This window comes from Prunus mume, linkage group LG5, assembly GCF_029339155.1.
Source record: "Prunus mume cultivar Tortuosa linkage group LG5, ASM2933915v1, whole genome shotgun sequence".
Classification (NCBI taxonomy): Eukaryota; Viridiplantae; Streptophyta; class Magnoliopsida; order Rosales; family Rosaceae; genus Prunus; species Prunus mume.
In genome coordinates, this window is record NC_142702.1 from 6281321 (window position 1) to 6305519 (window position 24199).

At 37.2% G+C, this 24199-nt stretch overlaps 2 protein-coding genes across 10 annotated transcripts; one reads left to right on the plus strand and one right to left on the minus strand.

The window, feature by feature from the left end:
- The first annotated feature begins 6074 nt into the window (after positions 1–6074).
- Positions 6075–14700, plus strand: LOC103330804 (uncharacterized). Its single transcript, XM_008233416.3, has 5 exons — positions 6075–6197; positions 6333–6415; positions 9638–10233; positions 12930–13105; positions 13671–14700. Exons 3-5 carry the CDS (start codon positions 9919–9921, stop codon positions 14122–14124), a joined length of 945 nt encoding a protein of 314 aa, XP_008231638.2. The 5' UTR covers positions 6075–6197; positions 6333–6415; positions 9638–9918; the 3' UTR covers positions 14125–14700.
- A 613-nt stretch (positions 14701–15313) lies between these two features.
- RBR1 (retinoblastoma-related 1) lies at positions 15314–23289 on the minus strand. 9 transcript variants are annotated; one of them, XM_016794793.2, is made up of 19 exons: positions 23075–23289; positions 22471–22604; positions 22176–22280; positions 21886–22028; positions 21689–21785; positions 21531–21577; positions 19941–20139; positions 19600–19666; positions 19240–19419; positions 18946–19139; positions 17943–18813; positions 17597–17759; positions 17281–17353; positions 16893–17069; positions 16692–16811; positions 16468–16615; positions 16237–16349; positions 15789–15904; positions 15314–15670 (listed from the first exon to the last, which is right to left on the minus strand). In XM_016794793.2, exons 2-19 carry the CDS (start codon positions 22591–22593, stop codon positions 15526–15528), a joined length of 3081 nt encoding a protein of 1026 aa, XP_016650279.2. In that variant the 5' UTR covers positions 22594–22604; positions 23075–23289; the 3' UTR covers positions 15314–15525. The 9 variants fall into 9 exon arrangements, with proteins under 9 accessions (XP_016650279.2, XP_016650281.2, XP_016650280.2 ...); XM_016794795.2 differs by having other exon boundaries at positions 22471–22600; positions 23075–23211; XM_016794794.2 differs by having other exon boundaries at positions 23023–23207.
- Positions 23290–24199: the final 910 nt, after the last annotated feature.

Sequence of the window (24199 nt, forward strand, 5' to 3'; positions counted from 1 at the left end):
TCGCGATCGTCCTTTCGCTTGTGACCTGCTGCAGAGTGAAGTGATTGAGAACAACCTTCTTAGTTCGTCAAGCGTGTCTACCGTTCTGGTTCAAGACGGTAGAACTAGTTCAAAGTGGCCCGATGGGAGGATGGGAACAACAAGCATTGCCCCTCATCGCTGAGGCCCTTGCATCCGATTGCCGATTGAAAAAGAGTAAAGGTGCGTCAAGGGTCTTCCACGCTGTAAAATGGTATCATGGCTGTACCTCCTGTCTTATGCGGACTTCTTGATGCGCTCGGTAAAGGTCTCGGTTGAAGTTTCCCCGTCAGGTTCACGGGTGGGTTGGTCGTCTTCCATCTTCAATTCTTTGGAAGAAGCAGACGGATAGTGGGGTCTCGGCTTGGGACCTCCTCAGGGCGTAGTCTTGGAAGTTCTCCTCGGACTTAGTGGTCTTGCCTTGAATACTCCGTGGGAGTTTCGAGCGATAGTTTGATTCGGTGCCTTTGGAGGGCATACTCATCGTCCGATTCTACCTCCGACTCCAACCCTTGGACCTTTCTAAGGGGTGATTTGTTTCAAAGACCCTCATCCATGAGTCCCGCGAGCATTGATCCGATTGGGGACCTCTACCGTTCGGCATCCTTGTCGTTAATCGATGGCGGCGGTTGGTGTAGACCTTCTTGATGCGTGAGGCTGGTCTGTGGAGCCGGGACTACTGTTTGGAAGGCGCGTTGCCTTTGCCCCTTCTTCTCTTTCTTACATTGGTCTGCGGACTGGGAAGGTTTCGTAGCTTGAATATCCCGCATTTCCTGCTGATTAAGCGATTCTTGGTTTAAATCTACTTTGGACGAGAAGAGGTTGTTATGTTCTTGGAGCTTGGCCATTTCCTTCGAGGGAAGTCATTTGAGCGAAGCTTAGCCGGCCGTCTGAATCACGGAGGATTACTTGAAGGGAGTGCTAGGGTGCAGCGCGGGCTTGCTCCACTTGGCATGCCGTACGATAGTCCATCCTCCGATAAGAACGTTGGTATTGAAGTGGTTCCCATGTGTTTTTTAGGAATTGTAGGTCGATTCTTATCGTTTCCCACAGATGGCGCCAAACTGCTGACGCAAAAAAATGGTTCGGCACTTTCCGAGCAACTTAGTGATGTTAGGCCTTCGGTATGCTCTAGGCCTCGATAGGGCGTTCGATCTGCAAGATAACAAACGCTCGGTAAGACCTAGGGCACCGGTGTGATACCGGCCGAAGGCTCTCCGATGCTTAAGTAAGTACGGATTTAGTAAGATTGAACTACAGATCAATAGGCAGTATGCCGTAAGTTCTAATTGATCACCTCCAATTTGGGATAGTTGTCATCTTTTATAGGCCTTGGGAGGTGTGCAAGTTGTTTAGAATTTCGATGTGGAACTGTGGACTCCAATTGTGGGACTGCCACGTGTCCACAGGGATGAAGTTGCCCTCAATCGTGCGATCGGTAGGAGCAGTCTGAAGCTAGGTGCCTAAGGCTTCCATAGCTCCAGTTTGGTCCATGTGTCCGATGCTTATTGGCTGTTCATTTTGGTATTAACAATAGTTGCTGCCCTCGATGCCATGGTCTCAAGAAACCATTATTCATGCTTTATGGGGCTGTCGTGAGGTGAAAAGGATTTGGAAACTTTCTTTTCTTAGTGAAGTGCTTAACTTTTGGCATGTACTTACTTTTGCAGATCTTTGGTGCCATGTAATTTCAGTGGGCTTAAACTTTGACCTGGAGGTTTTTGCTTACCTTTCTTGGCTTATTTGGCTTGATCAAAATACATGAATGCATGGCCAAAAGGGACCTCACCCTGATGACTTGTATGCAACAAGCCATCGCCTCTCAATTGAATTTATTGCCGCCAACACTACACTTGTGCATACTCATTCTCCCTCCTCTACTCATTGGTGTCCTCCCCCTCCTAGTAAGTTGAGACTGTATGTGGATGGCGCTTGTAGTACTTCCATTTGGAAGCGTGGATTAGGCGCAGTTGTCAAAAATGTGCATGGCGATCTTATGGGTGCAATTTCAGTCCCTATCACTGGATGTTTCTCTGCCAAGACTACTGAACTCTTAGCAATTCGGGAAGGCCTTGTTTGCATGGGAGGCTGGTTACGATTCATTAGTAGTTGAGTCGGATCGAAGAATGCCATTAACGACATCATCTACACTGAGGCTTTTGGGGTTGCAGGAGGGATTATCAATGACATCCACATGTTATCTAGAAACTTTGATTCACTTTCTTTTGTATTTGCTTCCATATTGTGTAATACTGTGGCTGATAGACTTGCTAAGTTTGCTTTAGGTAGTGTGTCCATAGACGTTTGGCTTGAAGAGGGTCCTCCATGGATCAATGTGTTTCTTCAAGCTGACGCTAATAATCTAGAGTTGTCATGATCTTTTGTTTGTAGCCATTATGGAGCGTGTGACACTCTTTTTCCTTCGTCCCAGGTTTTGTCCCAATGGGTTTTTCCTAGGGCAAGGTTTTAATGAGGCTGATGAGTCGATTTTATATTATATATTTAACCCTATTCTTAGTATATTTTGGTTAATATTTTGGAAGAATTTTGATACTTTGAATTATATTTCCAATATAGGACTTTCGACTCTCTCTGGAGCAAAACATAATCAAATGGACGAATTTTGGAGTAATTCCAGTTGGAGGACGTACGTGAGTCACTTAGCTTGATCGTATCAAAATATCAGACTTTTACACTAGCGATGATTTCCTGGTGAATAAATTGTGCAAATAGTGACGTTTTGGGCTTATAAAAGATGAATGGGTTCGTGGCCTTCTGGAGAACTTTAAAGAGCTATCTTGGGCCAGATTTGGAGAGATTTGAGACCAAAACGTGGCTGGGCAGATTTGGGCAGATTCTCCTAATCCAATTTGGACTTTATTTCCTAGTCTTATTTTATTTTAACTTAGTTTCCTTGTGGGGATTGGATAGCTAGGTTTTAGGAGGTGTTTAAGCTTCTTTTCACAGCAATTTAGAGAGCTCCTTTTAGAACTTCTTTTTGGCTTTTGAAGCAATTGCTAGGGTTTTGGATTTTCGCTACTTTCAGGTGTTTTCATTCTTAATCATTCGAATGATGTTTTCTTGGATTTCATTTATGATTATGTGTAACTAATTCCCTTTGCTAGAGTAAGCCTTATGAATATGTAGTTTTATTAATTTGCTTATGAATGGATGCATGTTTGCTTTGAATTATTAATCACTGTGTTTAAAACTATCTATCTATTTTAATGATTGATCACCATTAGGATATGTAGACAAGTAATTTGATGCAATTTCTGTTGGAACATCACCCTGAAATTGAGGAGGGCTTCTTGTGATTAGTAATTGTAAGTTCACTTAAGGCGAACATCACGCTCTTAAGGGTTGCCAAAGGGTTTTCACAAAGCTAATGTTTATATTTGATCAACATCACAGTTGCATATTAGTATCGTTTCGCTTGAACATCACAAGGAAAATATGCATTAGGAAAACCTAACCTTCAAAGCATATCTGTGGAAATTCATAAGTAATTGATAGAATTGCATAGGATTGCGACGGTGTTGGCTAAGCCCTAGTTTTCTAAATTGTTAGTCTTTAAATCGTTTTCTTCTTTGCTGTTAGTTTCTTTTAAATCTTTTTCAAATTCATAAACTTCAAATCTTTGATAAAATCTATTTTAGTTATTAATTAAGAGTTAGTTTAATTACAGATTAGTCAAACAATCTTTGGGGACAACGACCTCATGAGCATTTAGTAGCAAGTATTTTCAGTGATTTTAACCCTACCTTGTATTCTTGCAAGTAAGTCTACATTCTCAAGCATTCACAACCTTTTCCAGTGCATGTTATAAACCAAGGAAAATGCAAAGTAAAATGAATTAAAGTTACAACAAATCCAATTCAAAGTGTTACAAACTAAAAGGAAAATGTAATGCACCAATGTTACAAACTAAAGTTCTCAAGTGTTGGTGGTGAGTGGATTTGAAGAACCTCATTGTGTTGTTTGAGCACCAATGTTATCTACAAATAAAACAACATAGTTTAGTACATTTTATTATAAGAAGAAGCATAAATAACATTAGCATAAATAAACTAATTACTTACAAGTTGTCATATGTTCCATGTAAAATTCATTTATCATCCGTGTGGCTATACTTTGCGGTGTTGGTAATGAACATTTCCTATTTGTATGACAAAAATCAAACAAAATTTATGTGTATTCAAAAAGTAATTTATTTTGAAGGAATTAGTGAGTTATCCGATTTCGTTAGAAATTAAAGTGGTAAGTATAAATACAAAAGGCCCTAACAAATCTTATGTCAACCCTAGAAACTTTGAACATGCTCTACGCTTTCTAGTCCTTGAATGTGTGTGCTTGTCAAGTAGAGGTAAAAAATCTACACTTTCCAGTCCTTGAATGTGTGTGTCAAGTGGAGGTAAAATATCTCCTCTCTTTTTCTACGTTTTCATACATGTATGATCTTTCAATATTTGTTGTTGCTGTACATCACCATATATTAATGAACAGTAGCATATATATATATATATATATCAATGTACATCATGATATGAACAGTTGCTGCTTGAATAGTAGTTGTTGTTGCCATTATAATATATAGAGATGAACATCAACTTATTTGTTGTTGTAAATATTTGCTGCTGTACATCAAACAAGTTTTATTTTTCTACGCTTTTTCAACTTTTCCTTCTTCTTCTTTTGTTGTTGTTATTATTTGTTTATTCTATTTTAGTTGTTGTTATTATTTTTTTGTTTATGTACCTCAATATCATATATATGATAGCCTTGTTCATCGATCTATTGAAGAAGACAACAAGCATTCAACATCGTCATCGTTACGAAAAAATGAGGGAACTAATTATGACCAAGTTTTTCAAACCCAAGAATAACAACGCGAGAATACTAACCAATGGAGGGTTGAGATATCTTCAAATATGTGGAGAGATGCTATGAATGACGGGAGTCAAAAATAAGCAATGAAGCATATACTTTTTTATGCATTTAGAATTATAGTTTACTTATCATTTTTTTTTGGTCAAGAAATTACTTTTATGTTTTTACTTTTGTGTATTTTTCATAAACATGCTGACATATATCCTTATTTGGTTGCACATTTGAACAAAATAGATGCCCTTTTTTATTTTCTTTGGATGTATATGGTTTGGATGTTTTTACAAAATGTTTTTGTAAAGGTACTTTCTCTTTTGAAAATCTAGAAAAACAATAAACAGCCAAAAAAAAATAAAAATTAGAACCCTAATCAACTCTTTTAAAATCTATGATAAAACTCTAACAAACACCATTAAAATCAATCTACGAATTCAATCAAACTCTATGTGGAGTTTATAGAAATCAATTGAAATATATGAACTCTATAAACTTTATAACTCTATTTAACTCTTTTAAAATCTTAATTGAATACACTCCCTTTAGTTTTGGGACACACAACACAAATGAATGGGCCTCTTAAAGAAAAAGAATGAGATTCTAACAATAGCTTTTCTACAATTCTAATAGTATTTTTAATTTTTTTTTTCTCAATATATGTATTGACCAATCTAATTTCTTGGCAAATGATTGTGAACCAACTGGGAAACAACTTTGGAATTGGTTAGATTTTCTCATCCAAACACACGATAAAGCTATTTTGTCTTTGGAACTAGTTTTTTCTTCTAAGATTTGGCAGAGTATTCCAAGATTTATTTTATAATTTTGGACTGGAAAAGCTAGTTATTTATTTATTTTTTCTGCTGAAGTAAAATATTGTATATTTAAATGCAACTTTGGAGGATGAAATGAAACTGCCACATAGAAACTGGTTTATCTAAAAGAGGTCCCACCTTAAATACCCAAAGATTTTCAATTGAGTCATTGTCAAGCAATCCACATGGCCTCAGAAAAGTAAGTAAATCCAACGGTGGAGAGCCCCACTAAACTCAGATTTTTCCTCTGCTGTGCACTCACACAAAATATCTAGGGGCGCGCCATGCTCCTAACGGACCTCAGTGCAGATAACACGTGGCACCTTCTGATGCAATGCGTTTGTCAGTCGTTTCTTACTTACGTGGGGCCCAATCCTCCCCTCAATACTTTCCGTCTTCACAACTGCGCCGAAGTATTATATAAAAGACCACCTTATTTTTCACAACTCCACCTTCTCGCTCTCTCTCTAATCTAACCAGGTCCTATTTCTCTCTCGATTTTTTATTTTTTATTTTTATTTTTTGGGTGAATTTGTTTCTGGGTTTGATTGAATATATTTTTTGGGTTATTTTAATTGTTGTTTTAATTGTATATTGGGGGTGTGATATGTGCAGGTGGGAATTGTAGGGGAAGATCTGATGTACTTACTGGGGGATCTCAACTATACAAAAGATCATGATGGCCCTTGAACAAACAGGTTCGATATATTTTTTTTCAAGGGGAAAATTGATTAAATTTGTACTCTTTGCAAAATTTGATCTCACAGTTACTGGTTCAATTCACAGTAAGATTGTTATGTTCGGTTTCTTTTGGATGGAGAATTATGTTATAAGTTTATATTTTATGTTGGGTTTTAATCTTTTTGTATTTTTTGAGTGTTTGGGAGCAGTATGTTTGGTGTTATATAATGTAATTTAGCTTGATTAGATGCAATTGGGGTGCAAGAGGGTAAAGCAGAAGTCTTTTGATGATGGGGTATGCCATCTGTTGGGACCGTGTAGATGATTGTAGCCTCTACATCCATTGGGAGATGAATGTGGTAGCATATTGTGTAGGGGATGTGGGTTTTTGATTGCAGTGTAGAATTGAGATGCCAAGGCTGTGCTGTGCTTGAAAAAATTTTAGGATCAAAGAAAACGGAAACTTTTCATCTTATCATTCATATATGAAAAAGAAATCTTTAGGTGTAGGTTTCTTCAATTTCAGTTGTAATTGTACAATTCAGTTGTCTATCTTAAATTCCAATGTGGGGGAGAATTTTTTGAGTTAAAGCCTTTAATACATTAAAGTGTAACTGTACTATCTTACAGAGGAACCTGCCATTTAGTTGTTTGATATTTTCAGTGTATTAAGATTGTTTATTAAAGAATGAGGAGCAGCATAACTGGTGACTCTACAAAATAACATGAAACTTCATTGACCCCTCGAAGCTCCTGTACATTTTGAAAGTGAACTACTTTCTTTTGAAAGTATTTTGAAAAGTTTGAAGATAAGGTGGAAATTGCTAAATTCTGATTACAATCAGTTAATGCTCATTAGAAGAAGTAGCTGATGTCCTCCAATAGCAGAAAGTTAACCATGGTCCTATATGCTGCAATGTGTTGTCCAACTAGCCAATGGGAAAACAGGCCTTTACTGTTTCTGTTTAGGACTAGAAATCCCACCAACTGCAGCTAAGGTCCTGTTGTGGAGTGCTTTTTGACAAACAAAAACAGCCTCTGACTGCATTTGGTAGAACAATTTAAAAGTGATTGTGGGTTATAAAAGCACTTTTTGGAGGAGCACTTGGAGTTTTAGCAAAAAATTCGATGTTCTTCTAACAAAAGCGCTTCTAACAATAACGCTTATGAGCAGATTACTTTCTATAGAAGCAGTCCCAAACGGGCCCTCATAACATCTTATTATTAGCATGTGTCCTGTTGTGCATTAGTTGTTTACTAGATTCTGTAATCAATTTGCACCCATTTTTAGTTACACCATCTTAAAGTTATATGATATTAGTGGGGGAAGGTGGAGATCAACATGGAGAAATATTGCATACATAGGGAGATTTTCTCTTGCCAAACTTTTTGGCATGTTTGTCAATCTTTACCATTAATCAGGTAGAGTCTTGTTTAAATGTGCTGTCCAAATTGGCATTCTGGTAACATGGTATGCCATGTATTTTGCTAGAAAATATTACTATATATGTTATTAATTTGCTCCTGGCCATTTATTTTCATCTATACATTTTACTGGACATTTGTATCTAGCTTAGGAAGTACTCACTACTTTTCTTCTATCTTTCTCTTAACCAATGTGTAGTAGCCACCCAGGCCTTGCCTTTCAAGATTTTAATATTACTATGTGTAATAACCATTTCACTTTCCCCTATGTTTGGGCTAGTTGGTTTTGACATAGTCCTTTTTCAGCCCTGTTAAGTGAAAGTTCAGTAACTCAGAAAAAAGAATTGCAGCCAAAATACCCAGGAAGTGGTTGAGAGAGTCCTTATAGCAAATGTTGCTTATTCCCTTTATTGAACAGAGGTGTGATAATCCTGTGGGTGGGTTCATGAGGACGGGAAAGGGTAGCCTCCAGCATTTAGCTGCTTAATATTAATTTAACATCACAAAAGGAAATGGATGCAAATTGATTTTTAATCTTTTTTTTTTTTTTTTTTTTTCTCTTTTTGAAAAATCCAGGAACTGCAATTTAGAGACTTAGAGAAACCATGGAATTTAGTGCCCTGAGAAGTCCCACTCCCAATATGATCGCTCCAATGGATTGCTTCCCTCAGGTGTGGGTACTACCCTCCACCATGCAGTTGATGTACAATTTATAAAATTAAAATTAAAAAAAAAAAGAAAAAAGATAAACAGAAATGAAAGAAAATTAATGTCTATGCCCTTTCTTTATTGTAATTAAGAAACCTAGGGTTCAGGGTTTAGGGATTTAGAAAGCTTTGTATATGAGTCCTGCCCAATATGATCACTCCGATAGATTGCTTTATGCTTTGCCTTCATGTGTTTTTTTTCCCTTCATTTTTCCACTTTGATTTTGTTCAAGTTCTCCACAACAAACAAACTTTGCCATTGCAGAACACTCCAGTTTCTATGAAAACCAAACTCCTTTGATGGGCAAATTTTTTCTGTAGAAGTATACCTGGCCAGAAAATTTAATACTGAAACTAGGTGTAACATAGGAAATACCAAGGAGCAAGAAAAGGAAAGGGTAGACTTCAGGGGAGATTGAGTTGTTTTTTCCAAACACATCCCCCCTCCCTTTCCCTTATCTCTTTTCCAGACATTGAAAGTTGGAAGTTAGAAAACCTAATTTTCTCCTTTTTTCCTGCAACTTGTGCAGTTTGAATTCTTCTCATTTTGTCAGGCTATGAGTAAAAGTTGTTCTTGGCATTTGCCAAAGGTAGCTCAAAATTTTACAGTTTCCGTCTAAAATGAAAAGGCAAAGGAGTTTGAGGCAATGAGGTATAACATGTTCTATGTTCTAATTGAAGATTTAGCATTTGATAGAGTGGATCAAAACTCATAAGAATAGGTTTCTCAAAGCCTGATTCCAACATATTGGACATTCTGTTCTTGGGTTTGTTGATAGTGATTGGTCACCAAATTAACCTATTGCATCAAACACATGATTTGCAATTTCTCTTTTTTTTTTTTTTGGGGATTTAAAAAAAAGTAAAAAATACTAGAGTCACTTTGTGTTGGACTTATACATCATTTCTAACACTTATGTGCACAAAAATGTATAACATATCTAATTTACATTATATATGCTTTAATTCTGTGAGTAATGCACGTTCTTCTGGAAACTCTTAAAAACTCTTGTTTATTCTTTGGTGTTTGATCTATCATGGTTTATGCCAGTGTGGAATGTTACTTGGTATTTGTGTTTCCTCTAAGTTTATTTCTTTCTGTTGCAGAAAATATGCAAAGGAACTGCGAGGCTTCCTTAAAATGCCTCCACAACAAGGGATTCCCTTACAATCTCCAATGTAATGGGAATCCCATCGAAGGATTTGCAGAGCAAAAGATGATATTAGTACTCACCCCGGTGGGGATGTTGCTGAGCCAGACCGTCCTGTGGGCGGTGAATTTCTTGAACCTCCAACTGAATGTCACAACAAACCTACCTACCATCATGATTTTGGATACTGGTCAACCTTCCATTTTGACTCTCAAAAGGTGCAACAGTGCCAGATAAATGCTTTTGAGAGCCAGTTTCATCCCTTTCCTGTGGAAAATCGATTTAACTATGTCCCACTCAATATGTTTGCTCAAAGTTATCCCAAATGAGTTCCAGTTCCAAGATTTTCAGTATTTTGTGGTAATAGACTTTGAGGCTACCTGCGATAAGGATAGAAATCCCCATCCTCAAGAGATAATCGAGTTTCCATCTGTGATAGTGAGTAGTGTGACAGGCCAACTGGAAGCATGTTTTCAGACTTATGTGCGGCCAACCTGCAACCAGCTCCTGAGTGATTTCTGCAAGGATCTGACAGGAATCCAGCAAATTCAGGTTCTTCCTACACTCGACTTGCTTTTATTTATCCTTTGGAAGGAAACACTTTGTAGACTGCTTAGTATACTCAATGTTGCTACATTTGTGACTGTCAAAAATGGAAATGTTGGTTGAGTATTTTTATGGCCTTTTGTCAGTTCAATAAGTACTGTAAAACTGTAGTTCCATCTATGCTTGGTAGAAATGTTATTGTCCTTAATTTCAACCTCAGTTGGGGTACTTAATTACATGAGCTATGATCCTTCTCCAGTTTTTTTGTTTAATGTTGTGGGTTGTACAATGTAGAAGGTTGGTGGCTCTTTATAATATTATATGCTATGGGCACAGCATGATTTTGCTCAATATTGGTTGAGATGGATTTTCCTGTTTTCATGCCAATTTCTTTTGTTCTGTTTTGTTTGTTTCTTTTTTTGGTATTTAGTTACACATACAAGTTCAAGCCTGGAAGAAGTTGGGTCATAACAAATTGCTGATTACTTTGAACCTTATAGTCATTGTGAAGATAAATCCTATAGGAAATCAGATTTGGTTATGAGTAGTTTCAATTAGGTTCATCTACTGCATAAGTGTTGGATTATCTAATTTGTGATAGAGGATAGATTGTAGTTCTCACCGTAGCTGCATGGCCAGATTTGATGCAATGATGTTTGGAAATGTGCATCCTTCAGCTGCATAAGACTTGAGCACATGTGTCTGTAGGTACTGCGTGGTCGGGGACTGAAACAGAGTAATTGGCATGGAGGGTACATGGAGATTTACAAAAAATGTGATGAGCGTTATGTTCTACAGCTTAATTGGGTTTAAATATAACTAGAAGGGCTAAGGGTTGTCTTGTTGTTATTGGTGGTCTTTCTAGAGGTGCTGGGAAAGTTGAATTTTGCTGATAAAATTCACGTTAGAAAAACAAAAGTAAAAAATTTGTGTCTTTTTTAGTAGCTCGTGTGGAGTAAATGGTTCAAAATCAAAATGAGTGAATTTTTTATATATTTTATATATACAGCCAAAACACACCTTAAATCTATTATTGGGTTAAAATTTGATTTTCTATCCAAAAAGCTGTGATAAACAGCCTGTAAGAAGGATTGTATCTTTCTGCTCCCTGATTGCTGTCTCTAGCTGGAGATTCTTCTCTTCAGTATGACAAGACAGGAAGGGGAAGCTGCTTTTTCTCATAGGATTTGGGACTACTCTTCTGAAGTCACTTGTAATCCTATTCAGCATGACAATAAAAACCTATGTATTAATTTTTATTGAGGTAGGGGTCCATTGGTTGGTGCAAAGTACAATAGCATATTGTAACACAGGACTCTAGCTTCATCTAGTCACTTAAAAAAAAAGATACTATAGAAAGGATACAGATCACTCCTCTTTAGACCTACTTCACTCTGACTAGCACCGGTCTTGTTTGTTGGTTCTTTATGCATATTGTAGCTTAATTAATATTTTGAATCGCTCTTCTTGGACCATGTTTTGGTGTGTCTAGCATTGGGCTATGGGTTTTGAGTTTTTAATTTTTGTGCAAGTGTACATCATTTTTACTCTCCCAACCAACAGTGTGCGAGCCTTGACATAATGGTACAATTGCTCCATTGGGTTCTGTAAGGGAAATACTCCACAAGTGGGGTATGGAGGGTTCGCATAGAGTCTCATTAACTGGGCCACATTTTTTTTCTTAACCAACGAAATTGGAAAATGTCTTGTGCACTTGCCTTTCTCTTTCTTCTTTTGTTAATTTGTAGTTTTGTATGATTTCCCGAGTTTTCAGCTTTTGATTACTCCATTGACTTGAGCTTTTTGTTTTCGCTTCTCATCTTAAATTTTGCGGAGGAGCTGTTCTTTCAGTTTATAGAAGAATATTTCTTTCACTGTGACATGTTTAATTAAATTTTTGTGAAAAAGGCATGCTTTATCTCTTTCTTGGGTGCACCGTGCACTTATGGTTTTACTGGTGCTTATACCAGAAAGTGAATTTGATGATGTCCTGGATGAGATTGGAAAATGTTCAGGTGGTAGGAAAAAAGTATATTCCTTCTTAGACCATTCTGAAAAACTTGACATGATATGTTAGTTGATGTGGTATTAAGACCGGTGGTTAATTATAGATTCTGTGGTATTAAGACCTGTGGAACTAAGCACTTTTTCTCATTTTCAGTGTTAAAAGGATGCGGGGGTTTCCATTTTAAAGATAATAATAAATAAATGGTTTCACGTTAATTTTGAGGATTTCTTATGTTTCTCCCTCCCGAAGGCAAAATGCAGGAATACCCCTCTAGCATAGAGATTTTGTGGGTTTGGTTCTGAAAGTTAAGTTTGTATAAAGTTATAGTTAGTTATTGTTCAGGACAAGTGTGGTTTATATTTGCATTTGTACAAGTGTTGTACTGGCACAGTATCTGTGTAAAGTAGTGCCAGTACAACACACTTGTACAACACATATTACTGATTGAATCAAGTGTTGTACTGGCATGTTAATCACTATAGTCTTTGAATGCTGGATGTAATGCTATGAAAATTTGCAACTTTATTTGGTGATAGACCAGAACAAGATTAGATTGTGTTGTTCATGTACACTTTATATGTGTCTACGAATGGTTTCTGATGTTCTTTCTTTCTCAGTAATATGAATCTTGCTCTTTCTTTATTTATTGTGAGCCTTTAAATTCATTTGTTGCTGAATTGGGTATTATTGGCAGGTGGATAGAGGAGTTACCTTAAGTGAGGCCCTTCTTAGGCATGACAAATGGCTTGAGAAGAAGGGAATAAAGAACTCCAACTTTGCTGTTGTGACATGGTCAAACTGGGACTGTCGGGTCATGTTGGAATCTGAGTGTCGATTCAAGAAAATTCGAAAGCCTCCTTATTTTAACAGGTGAGAAATGCACAGATAAAATAAGCTATTGTTCGTTGGAGTTAATTGTGTAGTAAATAGAATACTACATTTAAGATATGATTTCCCCACTCCTCTTTATGCACTTACACTTCCTTTTGCTTTTTAATACTTTTTATCAATTTTGTTCCTTCTCTTTCCTATTCTACTCTTACCCTACATTAATTTCTTTTTACTTCACTTTTATATTAGTTCTTTTTCTTTATACTTAATTTTCCAACTTGCACTCCATTTTCAGTATTTTTTTTTCCTTTAATCGAGTAAGAAATTAAGTTTTTTTTTCCTTTTAATACTGAAAATGGAGTGTAAGTTAGAAAATTAAGCATAAAGAAAAAGAAATAATATAAAAGTGGAGTAAAAAAGAAATTAATGTAGGGTAAGGATAGAATAGGAAAGAGAAAGAACAAAATTAATTAAAAGGTATTAAAAAGCAAAAGGGAGTGTAAGTGGAGAAAATGGGAGTGGAGAAATCAGCTCTCCTTTAACATATATGGAAAACACATCATATATATGTTCTCATATTGTCCTCTTGATCTTCTCTTGATAGATGGATCAACTTAAAGGTTCCTTTCCGTGAGGTTTTCGGTGGTGTTAGGTGCAACCTGAAGGAGGCAGTTCAAATGGCAGGCTTGGCATGGCAGGGCCGTGCTCACTGTGGCCTGGATGATGCAAAAAACACTGCTCGCCTACTCTCTCTTCTTATGCGTAGGGGCTTCAGATTCGCCATTACAAACTCTTTGGTGTGGCAGACTGCTGATCGCCCATTGACATTGAAGCAATCCTCAGAGCACCTGTCACTGCCACATCACCCCCTGAAACTGAAGGATATGAGTATTCCTCTGTTCCAGTATCATCACCCAATCTGTTTCTGTGGGGTGAAGAGCAGCAGAGGTATGGTTCGGAAGCCAGGTCCAAAGCAAGGGAGCTTCTTCTTTGGCTGTGGGAACTGGACCGCCACTAGAGGTGCCCGCTGCCATTACTTTGAATGGTCTTCTCCATGATTGAAAGTAAGAAAGGATTCCTGATCTTTCAAGATCTTATCCTAAGCTTTTTCTAAAAATATCTTCTGTAAAAAAGAGAAAAAGGAAAAAAAGAGAGAGGATGGAAGTAGGGATTGTCTCCTAGCGGAAGCAAACATTTTAGCTGCTTGGTGAGGTTTCTGTTTCAACCCAGAATAGATATAAATAGTTGGCTCAATTGCTAAATTATGTCTGCCAAACATTTAAGTACTCTGAAGGGAGAGCTTCAACCTGTAAAGCTGACTTGATGTTGACAGGAGAACAATTTGGGAGTGAGAGGAATTGGGTAGTCATTTAGGAGGATGATGCTTCTGCATGCTTAGAGGTCAAGGCATGCTAAATTATCTTAAATAAACTATGAAATAGGGAGACTTGGTTTTCTTAATGAAATTTCTAATGGGAATCAGTAGAGTTGATGTGCCCAGTTTGCTTGCTATTCTTAATTCCGAATGGTTTTGGATTGCCCATGGATTGATTGGCATAGTTGTATGTAAAATCCAAAGAAACTTGGGCATTCCCTTGTAACTTACGTTTGGTTTCTCTCGTTTCTTTTCGACATTATTGCGTGCATTGAATTATTAATTTTATTTTTTTATTTTTTATGAAAGAAACAAAACAAAATTACAAAGATCCCTACTGTTCCCAATAAGTCAAATATCATTTTAACCTGCCACAATGGAAGAAAAATTAGAAAATCAGACACAAGGTTATGAATAACTTGTTTTAGTTTAAATTGGTTGGTCAAAGTAAATCATGTTTTAAAGCTGCAATGGCCGATAGGAAAAGCTCCACCAATTGTAGCATGACCTTGCAAATCTCCTATAACAAAATCTATCTGTCCAGTTCTTTTACCAAACCCATCAAAATGTAACTTATAAAATTGTGATCAAGGAGGCAGCGGTGGATCAGCTGAGGAAACACCATCGATCGAAACCCACTAGAATGAATTCAGATCCTTGGTGTCTAAATACATCCAAAATTACGACATTTACTTCAGATCTTATTATTTATTACTAATTTTTAAACTTACAGAACTCATTCAACAGCGAAACCAAACTCCAATAATTTTTTTTTCTTCATCATTTCATGTCGACGTGGCAATTTGACATCCTTTGGAGATGCTTTTGGAGAATCGGGATACGATTACTTGAACCATAGAAAGGCAAGGAAAAAGGGAAAAACAAAATTTTCATTAAATTAGCTAAGGATTCTCCTACTACCTAACATGGGAAAGGGGGCCTGTGGTGGCCATTCTACATAACTTGGCCGCTCATCATTCAGCACCCCGTGTCATAAACAGAAGAAAATGTATACAACTATGAAGAATATAAAAAACAACTGGATTTACATACACAGAAAAGCTATAACTATACAGCCGTCGGATTATAAGTCAGGTTGCTCAGTTTTCACTGGTGCTTCTAATGACCCATTTTGATTTTGAAGGTAGAGGCTGTTGGCCACCATAGAATCACTGACCAACCCCACATCGACATTGTCGAAGTTGAGAATGCCTCTCAGCTTGCGCGTACTGAAAAAAATCAAAACAAAGCAATACAAAATGCATCAGAGGAAAACATTCATTTGGTAAACCTTGGTTAAATATTTAATAATATCATCCATAAACTAATAATAATAGTATAATATACCCATTCAAGCGGTTGTTAATGGCAGTGAGATCTTTTGAAGGGCTTTGATACGCATGGGTGCTCTCCCCAACACAAGCATAATAGCTTTTTGAGCTATGCGAGATCAAAGCATCCATCTGTGGACAGTTCAAGATATCAAATTTGCCTGAGTTAAACGATTGCCTATAACATGTCACTGAGCTTCACTAAACCCCCATAGCAAGTAACAAATTGCAATGTTTGACCCATCAAAGACTGTTGAGATTCAAGATTGAAGTAATAGAAAACTAGTTAATGTTAAATAAATTGGTGACCAAAACATAGTACCATAACTTTGCGTTAAAAATGACTTCTTGATTCTAAGAGGCAATTCATATATGTGAATCAACATGTTAGTGGTAAAAGTAAACAAAACAATTAAATAAAGGAAAAGCCATGATTCTAGAGAACTAAACAACTAAAGAAGTACCTTAGATGATCGCAATGGAGAGACATAAACATTGTGTGCTGCAGATACTTTCTTTGGAGACATATCAGGGAGAGTTGGAAAAGTGGACACTTTAGGTGATCCTGGACATTGAGCTAATTGGCCAGTAAAAAATACAAAGATGAGCTTATTAGGGAAGGGTGGAGATGAATATTCCAAAAGAAACAGAAAATAAATTGTGGCAGTTACACATGAGTTTTAACAATCACATACCATCATTGTTATTATTTGCTTCAGGAACTACGTTAGCTCTTGTGGTTGTTGGACCAGCAGATCCTAGCTCAACAAGCAGAGATTTCACAGAAGGAATGAATATTTCATTGTAAAATGTAATGACATCGACGTGTTCCTGTGCTGGCCTCTGTTTCCAAAACATGAGAAGGGTTGGGATCTATCCAGAAAACTAACAGTCATACAGTAAAGTTTAGGCAATATACCCCATTGCGGCGTGCTGGAGGCCAATCAACATACACACTTCGAAAAACTAGGGATTTACATTGTGGTTGCTTTCTATAGTTGTGTATGATTTCCCTAAATGTCAGACTAAGTTGAGAAATCTGCAACCAGAAAACAGTGGATGTGTAAGAAAAGAAGAAAATTATTTAAATCCCATAAAACTGTCAGAAGTAATATCACACCTTTGCAACTCCATAAAAACAACAAAGAATAATCTGGTCGATATGGCGGTTAAAAAAGAGAGATGTCCGCTGAACGAGGATTTGTTGAAAGAGACGATAAACATTCTCTCTGATCTGCTGAGACAGTTGCATCCTTTCAACCATACCATTGATTCTGACAGCCGCCAGCTTGACTATCTAAATACAAGAAATGTACAACGTATAAAGCAGAGGATAAATTGTAACGAAGCAGAATTATGAGGTCAAGTGGCTACACATGCCAAACAAAAAGATCTTCATTGGTATATGAACAATATCTAGAACATACATCCTCTTCAATCGGGCAGATCCTCTGATTATTTACAAGAAAAATAAAACGAAAACTATTTGTTAGAAAAGAACCTCGCACCTTGCTAAAGAAAATACTAATTCCAGTTTCTGCACATGTTTCCCCTCCACCTCCTGGATTTGGCCGAGTTGGACTGCACACAGGAATTTCAGAAGTATAATACCAATAAGAGAACAAATGAAGCAGTATCACTACCAACAGGTCTAACACCAATATTGTCCCCAACTTAACCAAACGCACATGCAGGTGTGGAACTATTCACTTATTTATTTTATTTTATTTGGTCAAGTTTCCGATGTGGGACTTTACATTCTTCAACAGTAAGTTGCTACAAAGAAATTAGATTTACTAGCTCCTGGGACAGCGAGACTGATACCTGGCAAATGCAGACTGTAAAGGAGGCGGTGGCAGCTTTGACTTAAGGTTGCTTGAGGCCAGAAGACGATCTTTCACAGGCGATGTAAAGGAATTCCGCTCCAGTAATACACTTCTATAATCCGTGCAGAGTCTCTTTGGAGACCTGATATCTCCATTCTGACCTGAAAATTAAGAATAAAAAGATGAACTCACCACTTCAGCACATTACTAAATCGTCTGCCACTAAGTTGTGTAAATCCATTTCCAATGTCCATGGACTTACGTGGGCCACATTAAATAGAGGGGCCCCATTAGAACTTCAGATTTAAGAAGAGGTGTATAAATACTATATATAAAGTAAATACCTGGTGAATTCTCATGCTTCTGTAAAGAAGGTACTGGAGGCAGCCCTCCACATGAGAAGTTAATTTGCATGGCAATTTCATCCAGAGATGGCATAGGTTCTGCTAATAACATAAGACGATTTATTTCTGCTGAGAGAGCTGGTCTTGCAACAGTCAAAGAATTATACATCGAGGAACCCTTTTCCCATACCATGCTCTCCAAAAGCCGTTCTTCCAATGAATTCAAATGTCGCCTTAATTCTCTTGGGAGAGATTCCTCATGTCTAATGAAGCTCTCTATCACCTTGCTAAGATCAAAAGCTGTAATACCTGTCCTCTCTAATACTGCTGGAAACAACATTGTGACAGTCTTATGTGTTGCCAGGACTAACTCTGCAGAGCAGGCTAGCATGCATCTATGGAACCGCTCATTTGTTAATAAAGAGGTCAAATTCGTTGCATGCAGTATTTGAGCCTCTGCCCTACACATTGCCTCCAAAACTCTATAATAAAGTTTGAGTGCTTCCAATCTCCGTTGTTCTGCCCAGATGTTGTCCATGAGGTTAGCACCTTGCAGGCTACCAGTTACACATCGTTCTCCCAAAGAAATACTTGGAAATATAGCCTCCAATATTACTTGTGCCCTGCGTATCACATCATTGGTAACATCCCTATCACACGATGCCAGGAATCCCTCCAGCTCAGTTGAGGGTTTCGATGGGAGTGGAGAAATAAATGTCCGAAGCCACTTTGCCGTTGTCATTGCAGTGCTCACAGGGGTAGCTACCATCTTTGAATTAGCACCACCATTAACATGAGATGCAGGAGAGCGATGGGGAGAGAGTGGACTTGTAATTGTCTTTGTTGGGGAGGCTATGGAATCAACTTTCCTCTATGATAACAGAATATATGAAACTATCAACAAATGCGCTCTACACAAAATGGAAGCAATGGAAGAAACAAAGAAGAACATTCAAAATAAAAAACGCATGGACCTGAATAGTGCAATTTATTAAAAGCATACCTTCACACCAGATAAATTCATGGATCCTCCAGAAAAGCTCCTTGAACCAAGTAAGCTATCTTCTTCGTTGATGAAGACTCTCTCATCAAGTTCACCCTTACTCCGAATTGCATCATCATAATCTTTTTCTAGAATATCTAAACTGGATGACAATGATGGCTCCTCCATAAGACCTTCAAAGTAGGTCAAACCATCTGCATTAAACAGGAACAGATCTCAGAATCATTGATAAATGACAAAGGAACCTGTGATTTGTATCAATCACTGTACAAAGGAGAAAATTGTCAAACAAACCTGGATCCATATTCTCTAGATTTTCATGTTTACACTCAGATGCTGAACAGGGCTTCTTCTTCAGAATGTCTGCTATTAAAGCATTAGCCATTTCCATTGTATTTCTCAACTCATCTTCTGAGGTGTCATAAATGTTGCAAAGGGATGCAAGCAGGTCCACACCTTTATTGCCTTTCTTCGCTGAATTGGACATTAACCAAATCAGCTCCGACGAAGAATGCCAAAACGGAAACCCACCCCAAAAGATAAAGGGAAAAAGCATGGGGGAGATGAACAAAAGCCAAAGAAAATTTGAAAAATTGAACATCCCTCCTTAAAAATGAAATGAAAAACATACAATACACCAAATGAAAGTATTACCAAAGTGTGTTGAATCATGGATGCTGAATTTTCTGAAGCAAACAGGAACATGAATAATTAAAATTGCCTGTAAAAGGGAAAACCAAGTGGTAAGAGAAAATACATGTTCATGTAGGAAGCCAAAAAGCATATATGTATGTACATAAATATATACATATATGTATGTATAAATATATACATATATGTATATACATAATATAACGTAATGTTTTCACACTTCTTAAGCAACCTATCTCTTGTTTACTGTAAAATTGAAATTAATATTATGTTTGACCTTTCAAGTAACTGACTGCCATCCTAATATCACTAACTAATATAAGTAATACAGTAATGCAACTGACCAAAATGGCAACCAATCCATTTGCGCAAGTCAACAGGTCCTTAAATCGGCTGAATACGTGTACACGAAGGGCCAAAAACAGCAACCATCCAAAACGATGATACTCCGACACATAGCCAGTGCCACTGGCAACAGCTGACTGCTTATCGGCATTTGCATCACTTGTCAAGAAGAATTCGCGGTATGCACGTTTGTAGTACCTTGAAGCATTAAAAATTTATGATATGACTATCAGCTTAAAACCTCTCACATAACGAAAGCAATTCATACTGAACAAAGTGCAATGAAACACATTTATTACATGTACAACGAAACATCAAACATGACCTCCGCCTAAAATGATGCAGCACTATGCATAGTTCGCAAAATATATGAATGAAATTATGCTGCATATGTCCCTTGGATCATCTCAAATTAGTGATCTGGTCTGAATTAAATGGAAATCAAACTAATGGTAAGTTTTCATCCATATAATGTTAATTTTGTGCTAAATGTCAGTGTGGAGCATGCAAAAACATGGATTGCCAGACTGCATAGGAAACACACCCCTGTAGGTTCTTAGTGGTTTCAGCATATCAATTAAAAGTTCATGAAACAGAAATTAGATAGACAGAAGATCAAAGGAGTCCTCCATAGGGGTGTTGCATGATGTACGACAGGTTTCAACCATGTAGTCAACTATCCTAAAGATCAAACCACACCACTTTAGCGTACTTTTCTTTTATTCATTTCCTATTGTTTTAAGTCTTTTTTCACTAGGTCAGGAAAAGCTTAGAAGCATGAAAATGAATCCAAAGGGCAGGAAAATAGATTGAAAGGTAGACAGTAAGTTTAATGCAACCCAGATTTCTAAATATATGTAATCATCATGTTACAGGGCAGAAAAATCATAAATGCTCAGGAAAACCCTAAACCTTAAGTTTTTAAAGTATAAGAAGTCCATACTGCTCACCAGTCACAACTCAATGTATTTACTAGAAATCAAGAATAAAGCTTAATAAACCACTAAAGCAGCGTTCCTAGCATCAAGTTAAATCTTCACTATTCAAATTAATTTCATGTACCTATAGCATTCAGTGACAAGTGACAACAGTTAATAGTAGCATGAATTAATTCATAAAGCTCATCACTAAACTGGAAGCGTAATATTTCACAACATAACATAAAAACCAGGTTGTTTTTAACACCATATACTTAGGATTTTCTTTATATATATATATATATATATATATATATATATAAACAAATTAGTTCTGGGGCTATTAGTCAACCTTAAAGAATTAAGTGAAGATATCAAAGAAGTTGCATTACATATTTCTTTTATCATCCTTTTGTAATTAACATTATTTCTAATCAATTTCACAGTCCTGCCACCCATTTCCACTACAGCCTCATAAACGTTTTGCCATGTCAAGCCACTACCATTAATTTCCATATCTGACATCACCACACATGCAATACCACTTTATTAGTTTCCCTAAGTATAGAGATCTTACACAAGATAATGCAAAATTTTAAGAGAGGAAAAATTCTTAAACTATCAGACATAATAATACATCAGGCACAATGGTGCAGAAGAAAGGACACTCACTTGCTTAACAGGCTCAAGTACACAAAATTTGCCTGCAACTCTTTTGCCTAATAAATTAAGAAGTCAAACTCATGAGCAAAGGATCAAGAAACAGAAAGTCCAAAGAAATAACAACACAGTCTTTACAAGCATAAGCTAACTCTTTGACAAGTCAATACCTCAAGTTTGTTTTCCCAATCTATGCCATAAAGATTACTCAAAATTGGGCCAGCCTTAACAACAAACTGAGGAAGCTCCTTGAAAAAATCTACAATGCTGTAAAACACCCAAAAAAAAAAAAAAGATAAGATGACAAGAATTGACGAGAAGCTAATTGTAAGCTAAAGGCGAAAAAACAGATTGGCAAACAACATACTTCAGCTTCACAGCTCTCAAAATTTGGAAGAGAGAAAAACCATTATCATCAGAGCTCAGCTGAGAATTGTCTGAATTCTTCTCACTCAATGTTTTCACGGAGTACAAAACAAAGGCAAACCAGAACCTTTCTGCTTCTTCAGGCTGTACAGAAAAATGCATTTAAGTTACAACGAGTTCAGATTTAAGCAAGTCTTCCAGCAAAACTATCCAAAAAGATATCACCTCAGACCTTATTTCAACATAACACAGATAATGGCTATACAATGGGAAAATGATTAAAACACATACTGTTCCATTTCCAATAGCCGAAGCATTTGATATTAATAGATGTTTCGTTTCTTTGAACAGCTTCATAGCTTGCGTGTAAGGATTCTCATCCAATGACAATCCATTCTGAAATTAGAAACCATATATATATTCACAGGAACTAAAATCAAGAAATGACAATGGAAACAAAGAAAGAAATTCTAAAAGTAAACGAAAGTATAGTTTATAAACTAAACGTTACAAACAAATGACATTTATAATAAGAAACAACAAAAGGATAAATTAGATTACAGTAAAAATGATAAAAAGTGGCAACCTTGCACAAATCAGTAAATCGAGCTCCGACGGGGTCTGAATCTCTGCTTTCGGAATTTGAGCTGTTGGAAGCTGAAACTTCATTGTTCGTATCTTCCATCTTCACCAAAGCAGGTGGACTCATCTAAACCCTAGCTGAACCAAGCCAAAAATCAAAATTACCACCAAAAAAAAAAAAAAAAAGGAAGTTCATTTCAAGCGACAATTTCTAATAAAAACAAAAGAAAATTGAAAGGTTTTTACGTGAATTACAGGATGCAAGTAAATGAATTGCAAAACCCCACTATTAAAAACACCCAAAATCCCCACATCCATGCCCAGTAAATAACGCAAATTTCCAAAACCCAAACCCAAATTCTCACTGTGCCCAACCCGTTTGGCAAGTGATTTTGTTGATCTCTCTCTTCGGAAAAATTCAAGCCAAGTTTATACTCCAAAAAGCAAAAAAAAGTAACATTTCAAAGAATAAACAGCCAACAAGCACAAAAAGCATGACAAAAAGAAAACGAGACCCAAAAATTGCATCTTTTAAAAGAAAAAAGAAAAAGCATACGGAGTTGCTTTCGAGGTGAAACCCGTGGAGATCTATCTATCTGATCTCTTACCCTGAGCTCTGAGACAGCAGTAGATCTGTCAATGTAACACACAAAACGACGGCGTTCCAAAGCAGAGCCCTCTCTCTCTCTCTCTCTCTCTCTCTTCTCTCTGTGATTTCGAACCCTATCTATCTTCTCTTCCTTTCTCTCTCTAATTGGTTTTGGTTTTAGGCCTTTTTTGGGGGAAACCCGGCATGCGGTCGCGCGGGAAAAACAACATGCCATGCCATCATGAATCACATACATACATACATCCCAGCCAATGGCATTCGGCCACGTAATCCGAGTTAGGTGGTTTTTACCGCCAAAATTTCTCACCGTTACGACAGACGAGATTCGCTGCGCGGAATGTAATTGAACCTTTCCTCTGCCGTTACGGCACGGTGACGAAAGCGTTTACTGTTAGGTACATTGAGGTATAGTCCTCTCGGTTAAAACGAAACGGCCCACGGCCCACATGTGGGGAGGGGCGGCGCCCACTGGGGTTTTGTCGTCTTCCGGCATCTGAATGTCGTTTTCTTCCCTTCAGGGCCCACTCAACAGCAGCATTGCTTTAACTTTTTTGGGACATATTGATTCAGCCCATACCGAGGGTGTATTTATGAGAGTTTCTACAATGAGGAGTTAAAGTGAGGAGGTTATTTGAAGAGACCGATCCGACCGTCAAAACATTTAAAATATTTAAGTCCCATGATATCTTTACATTTGTTTATGGTGAGATTTGACCTCCTCAAATAACCTCCTCACTTTAAGCCCTCATTATAGCCTTTCCAGTATATTCACAGGACAAAAGTTTTAGTAATTGGACAAGAACGCCTCTTTTTATTTATGAGCGCCGGGAGGGACAGGATCTGACCCAATTTCATTTTAGAATCCGAGCCGAACTCTGTGTGTGTCCGACACTTAGAGGGTGTCGGTACAATTGACCTAATTGCCCTTCTAATTAAAATTCCAATTTTATTACAAGTTCAACTTTTGCCGAAAATTCGACAGAATCTCTCATGCAATTTGATCATTTCCCAAAATTTCAACATGTCAACAAAGCATACACAAAAATATCTCAATTGCCAGCATGCTTCCAAATCATGAGTAGGATAGGTGTCGCGGTTTTTTTCCTTAAGAAACTTCTTTTAG